At 63.5% G+C, this 6,490-nt stretch overlaps 1 protein-coding gene across 1 annotated transcript; it reads left to right on the top strand.

The window, feature by feature from the left end:
• The first annotated feature begins 1,644 nt into the window (after nt 1–1,644).
• Nucleotides 1,645–2,864, top strand: LOC124507257 (homeobox protein MSX-3-like). The gene is made up of 2 exons (XM_047073665.1): nt 1,645–1,879; nt 2,464–2,864. The coding sequence occupies exons 1-2, from the start codon at nt 1,666–1,668 to the stop codon at nt 2,862–2,864; spliced, it is 615 nt and encodes a 204-aa protein (XP_046929621.1). The 5' UTR covers nt 1,645–1,665.
• Nucleotides 2,865–6,490: the final 3,626 nt, after the last annotated feature.

Below are 6,490 nucleotides of genomic sequence, written 5' to 3'. Positions count from 1 at the left end.
CACAGACTCCCGCTTCACCCCCCCAGATGCCACCTCCAGAGTGTCCTGGGCAGACATGGGGCAGGCTAGGGCGGCTGGCTGTCATCCTTATTAAAATTCTTCTTCAAACACTCCTGGGAGTGGCCTGCTGAAGATAAACTACCCCGAGAGAGTTCTTCACAGAAAGTGCTTTAATGATGCAATTATCTTCATTCAACTCAGAACGTCTTTATTACGTTAGAAAGGGGCAATCCGTCTTGGTTTATAGAAGGCGCTGGCCTGGCCCCAGACACCGGACCTGACCCTGGAGCCTGGTGTGAGAGCCCTTTCAGCCCCGCTTCTAAATTTGCATGGAGAAAACACTTTTTAATTGAGTTTCTCTGGCTGAGCCAGACAGTTAACTGTCCCCCAAAGCTGGATCTCATTAAAGCAACTTTGGTTTTTCAAAACTAAAAATATGCTGATTCACACTGCTGTTTCTGTGCTCTGGGATGTTAACCAGACAAGAGGTCGGTACAGGCCAACCCATCTCATGATCTGTTCCAAAACTTCAGGGAGACACTGCAGACGGAGGGTTCAGTGTTATGGCACAGAAGGCTTTTCAACCAGATTTGGTCCAGTTTGGGAAAAAGAATCTGAATAAGCATAGGTCTCTGTTGGGCCTCTGCTCCCACTTCTCCGAGCTGCTCAGGGGGAGGGGGGAATCCTATCTCCCCAGGAGCATCCCCCCGCCCAGGAAGCCCAACCCACCGAGGCCCCTCCCGGCTGGATCTTGCCCTGGTCCCAGGTCCCGGTGGGCCTGGGAAGAAAGTGCTGAGTGGGAGAGCCCGACAGTAAACACCCAGTGACCCAGTGACTCTGTGCTTGTCCCAAGCCCTGTGACCGAGTTGGTAAGAGGTCGCCCCCCCCTCCCGCCCCCTGTGCCCAGGGCCCTTCGACCCGCACCGATGGCGGCTCCTAAGCCCAGGCCGTGGGACACTCGGGCAGCACGACGGGCGGCCCCTGCCCGGGAGCGTGCTAAGCAGCTACAGGTGCCTGAAAAGCCACCCAGGGCCAAGGCGACTTCAAGGGGACAGAAGCAGAGTCGCCAGTCCGGGTTCGGGTCCGTCCTACGCGGCCCCCAGGGTTCGGAGAGAGGACCCAGCGTTCCAAATCCCGGCTGGGGCGCAGCAGAAGAGCGGCGGGGGAGCCACGGGGCCGACCCCTCCTCTGATGGCGCCGCGCGCTCAGCCTCGCAGGAACCGCGCGCGGTCAAGGCCGGTGTTCCCACGCCAGCTCCACCGAGGCCGCGCCCGTCGTCGATTCCTCAGGGTGGGGGAGCTGAGGCCAGCTCCACGAGCTCCCCGGGGTGCCTCGGCCACCTCCCGGACCGGAGGAGCGCGGGCCCGGCCCGCAGAGCTCCGGGAGAGGCTGGCGGGCGCTGGGAGCGGGACAGGGGCACTGGGTCCCAGGAGGCGGGCCCACCCCTGCCTGTCCCTTCGGCCCTCCCAGGTCAGCGAAGCCAATGGACACCCAGGCTCGCGCGGCAGCGGCCGCGGCGATTGGATGACGGCGCATGAAAGGGGCACCGCCTTCTTATAGGGTTCCGCGGGCGGGGGTGCCGCCAAGCCCGGGTCGATCGCGCCGCGAGCCACCTTCTCGGCGCGCCGGCCGGGCCTCGCCAGCCCTGCGCCCGCCTGACGGCGCATGGCCCCGGCGTCGCTCAGTATGAACCCCGCTGGGCTCCAGACGTTCGGCGGGGGGCGCGCGGGGCCCGGCCCGCTGCCCTTCAGCGTCGAGTCGCTGCTGGAGGCGGAGCGCGGGCTGGACGCGGGGCCCACCGAGCCCCGGGAGGAGAGGCCACGGGGCACCGCGGAGCCCTGGGCCTGGTTCCCGCCGGCCGCCCGCTCGTCCTCCCCACGTAAGTGCCCTGTCTCTCGGTCCCAGGCAGCCAGGAGAGCCCCCGCCCCGGCCCGCGCTGGGAGGACGAGGGCGGAAAGGCCGCCGGCACCCCTAACTTCGCCAAGTAGCCACTAACGCGCCTGGCCTGCGCGCAAAGAAAGGACCGAACCCACCCGGGCCCCCTCGCGCGCGCCAATCCGGACGCGGAGCCCGAAGCCCTTGAACCCGCGGCTTCTTGGCTCAGAGCTTTTCCGGCACCAGCGCCCCCCGCCCCCGTCCGTCCCCGCGACGGTTAATTCCCGCTTCGCCAACTCCTCGCCCCAGTGCTCGCCGCTCAGTTCTTGCGGCCGCCTCCCGCCCAAGCCCCTCGCTTCTCGGAGTGAGCACGGTCCCCCCTCCCTGGAGGGCAGACCCCGAGTCCAGGGCCCCCCGCCCCGTCCCCCTGAGGCCTGCCTCTCTTACCCCAGTGCTTTCTGGGTCTCGTCGTGCCTCAGGGCCGCGACCGGCACGCGTAACCGGGCTCTGCCGGGGTTCGGAAGCGTGGGCAAGGGGCGCGCGCTGCTGGCGTCGGAGCATCCGCTTTGTGCTTGTCTCTCCTCCCAGGCGCCCCCAGCCCTCCGCCCTGCGCCCTCCGAAAGCACAGGACCAACCGCAAGCCGCGGACGCCCTTCACCACCGCGCAGCTGCTGGCGCTGGAGCGCAAGTTCCGCCAGAAGCAGTACCTGTCGGTGGCCGAGCGCGCCGAGTTCTCCAGCAGCCTGAGCCTCAGCGAGACGCAGGTCAAGATCTGGTTCCAGAACCGCCGCGCCAAGGCCAAGCGGCTGCAGGAGGCCGAGCTGGAGAAGCTGAAGCTGGCGGCCAAGCCGCTGCTGCCCTCCTTCGCCCTGGGCGCGCCCCTGCCCGGCCCCCCGGCCGCGTACGCGGGCGCAGCGGGCTCCCCGCCGCAGGCGCCAGGACTCGTCGCCGCGCCCTTCGCTGCCTACCGCATGTATTACCTGTCCTAGGGCAACGGGGGGCTGCGACGTGGGTCCCAGCGCCAGCGCGCCGGCCGCGTCCGTCCGGGCGCGGAACTCGGCCCTGGGTGGCCTCCCGGAGCCTCCGGTGCCTTTGTGTCTCATTTTTCCGTTTTTGTGTTTCCGCCGTCGTCGATACACGTGATGACCGATGCCTCGAGCGCACTCGTGGGCACCTTACACACATTTTAAAACGGGGGTTAAAAACCCCGTGCCTCCCACACTTCCGTGAAAAGCGGTGAATGGTTTCGTGCAGCGCCCTCGGAGCTTCCCGTTTTGTGCAAACCGTGAGGCGTCGTGGGGTTTACTCCGTGGCGCGCTCCTGCGCCCCTAACCCGGGCAGCAGGGCGCTCAGAACTGGCTACGAGCCTGAGGCCCGAACCGCGGGGGAGACAGTTTGGAGCCAGGGCCTTTAGGTGAAACTCACCAGCTACGTCCCCGGATGAGGTCTGGTGCCGTCCTGACCACATGGAAACCCGCACGCCCACTTTAGGGACGCCCCACACTTACGGTTTTCGTAGGGCGCGCCCAGCAGCCTGCGGTGAACTACTGTCTGGGGGCGTGCGTGGGGTCCACGTGTGGGGGTGGGTGCGCGCGAGGGCGCCCGGCCGGGGTGGGGGAGCCCGCGGGGCGCGTCTGAGGAGGCGGGATGAGAGGGACCCGCGCGGCCCAGCCTGCTGCTTTCCCACCAGCAGGGTTAACTCGGGAATCGGGCGCCGAGTGAACTGGAAGAGGACGGTCCCCCGTTTGGACCGACTGCGCGGCGTCCCCAACACTCCGCTTCGCCTGGTGGTGGCGCGAAAACCCACAGGGCCCGCTTTCCGCTCGCTGCGGCGGGGGGGGGGGGGGGGAGGTGCGGGGGCAGCCCCCGTCCGCCCCCCCCAACCCGCCCTGCAGCCCGTGGGGCCCAGACCGCGGGCAGGGGCTCCAAGCCCTGCCCCCTGCGAAGGCTGCCTCGGAAACAGCGCAGGAACCTGCCCAAAGTCCCGTTACCTGAACCTGCCGGTCAGTAGCCATCATCCTCCCTAGGTTTCTGGGAAAACGAGAACTCACGATGGATTTAAAACAAAAAAAAAATTTTTTTTTACATTTATTTATTTTTGAAAGACACAGAGACAGAGTGTGAGTGGGGGAGGGGCAGACACACACACACACACACACACACACACACACACACACACACACAATCGGAAGCAGGCTCCAGGCTCCAAGCCGTCAGCACAGAGCCCGACGTGGGGCTTGAACCCACCAACCATGAGATCATGACCTGGGCCGAACGAAGTGGGACGCCTGACCGACTGAGTCACCCAGGTGCCCCACAATGGATTTTAAAGGGACACCAACCCAGTTCCTGAAGTGCCAGCTGCTGAGGTGACCAGTGGCGACCAGACAGGGCCGGGAAGCCCCTTCCTCTTCCACCTTCCCCGTGTGCACCACTGCCCCTGCAGTGTGCTGTTTACACTCACAACCCAACTCCAGGCACCATCCGCAAGGACACAGGTCTGTAAATACACCGGAGAGGGTGGCTGGGGGCCATGGCACACAGGGAGCTCACTGAGGGGCCGAGGGGCCATGCCCCCCAGTCTGGACACTGCCTGCGGGCCAGCACTTTGATCTGCTCAAATCTGAAGTACCTGAAAGTCAGGGCCAAATCGTACAGCCAGACAAGGCTCACTTAGCAAACAGTTTGAGGATCGTGGTGGTCGTTTGAGATACTCCAAGGCAAAGCTGACCAAGACACCAACACAAGGAAAACCACCACGAGGTGCCCACCGCCTGGCATCTGTCCACCGTCCCTTGGTCTCCACCCCAGCGGTGCTCTCGCCACAGAGCACGGCTCTGCACACGCGGCTCCCAACACCACCCACACAGTCTGGCTGGACAGCCCCAACCCGGTGCAGGAATGCTCAGTCAGCTTGCTAAGGTGTCTCTCCATAACCATTTCCAACCCAAGATGCCTACCTGGGAGGTTCTCTGCCCAGGTCCCTTCACCGAGCTGGTCGACAGCCCTTTCATCTGACCAGGGCTTGGCACACAGACCACCCAACAGTGAGCAAAGCTCTGTGGCTCCCCCCCCACCCCAGCCAGGTGCCCTTGTTCCCGGGCAAGGCTGAAGCCAGCTTGTGAAGACCAAGACTTTCTACTCTTCTGGAAAGGGGCACTGCCCCGGGGCAGACGTCTGTCCCTCCTCGAGACTTCTGCTGCCTGTCTGCATTCCCAGGGAGGACTCGGGTCCCTCCATGTCCTGGCCCGGACCCCAGCTGTGTGGACCTGAGGCCCTCCTCCAGCCAGTGTGTCCCCCATAGGAGGTCTTGAGCTTGCCAGAGCAACTTGGAAGGGCTCATCCATCGGGAACACGCACAGAGGCCTGGGGCCTCTGCCACCCCAGTCTCAGGACCCACATCCCCGAACTCCAGAGTCGTGCCCCCCTCCCCGTCTGTGCCCTCTCCGTGCTTCATACCCAGGCGCTGCTGGCGGACTCAGAGACAGCAGCCCTGCCTCTGGAGGCCAACTGGACGAGGGGGACACGCCCCTTTGAGGGTGCAGGGGACAAAGAGAGGGTCGAGCTGTGCAATGGCATGGACTGTGGGTGACCCCTGGTAGGGCCAAACCAGGGGGTGGGACCATGGAGACCGCAGACGGTGACCCAGCCACCAAGCCTGGGTGTCTCATCAGTGTCATTAAACAAGTGACATAACAAATAGGCCTCCGAAGTCAGGGTCCTGCTGGCGCAGTGACGAGGTTCCGGCCCAGGCGCTCTCAGACCCCTGCTGGGCATCTACAGTGGCTGCAGGCACCCCTGCAACAGCAGCGCCTGCTGGGGTCAGAGGGCGCTGCTCCGGCACCGGCCCCGGCCCGGCCCCCAGGTCCTGTGTCCGTGGGCCCCCAGGGTGGAGCGGGTCACATCCCAAGGATCACAAGGAAGCAGTCTGGAGGGCAGAGGTTCCTCGTGGGCTTCCGAAAAGGCAACACTGGGCACTTCTCAGGCTGGGTCATGGGACTGGTGTCTACTGTCCCTTCCAGGACATGCGATCTCACGTGTGCTTTTGTCCCTATGAGCTGTTTCCTAACGAGGAAATGCTATTTTCTGTCAAGTAAAACGATGGACATGGAAATACTAACACAATTTCTGCATCGCCTGAATTGCCCTGTGACCTGCTCCGTGGACCCATCCCGGTGCTGGGCAGGCTCTCCTGGACTGGGGCACGGCCCCAGCACGGCCCCCAGGCTCCGATCTGCATGTGCTCCCCGGCTCCAGGATAGTATTTCCGAGGATGTGGGCTGTGCTGGTTTTCTGATGTGATAACACACAATGCTAGTCAGATGGCCTAAAAGTTCTGGGACTTTCATTTTGACTTTTACTGTTTATTTATTTATTTTGAGAGGGAGAGCACAAGCTGGGGAGGGGCAGAGAGAGAGACTCCCGGGGAGGTTCCCTACTGTCAGGTAGAGCCTGACATGGGGCTCGATCTCATGAACTGTGAGATCAAAACCTGAGCTGAAATCGAGTTGGACGCTCGACTGACCGAGCCACCCGGGTGCCCCTTCATTTTGACTTTAAAAGAAGTGTCGTCTCCTTCACCAAAATACGGGGTTTTTGCTATTTCTGATATTCT

The sequence above is a fragment of the Lynx rufus genome, unplaced genomic scaffold, assembly GCF_022079265.1.
Source record: "Lynx rufus isolate CCGP_SWC_20201006 ecotype Redwood Valley unplaced genomic scaffold, mLynRuf1.p SCAF_11, whole genome shotgun sequence".
Taxonomy (NCBI): Eukaryota; Metazoa; Chordata; class Mammalia; order Carnivora; family Felidae; genus Lynx; species Lynx rufus.
The sequence above is the reverse complement of the archived record's forward strand: the minus strand, read 5'-3'. Positions and strand labels throughout refer to the sequence as shown.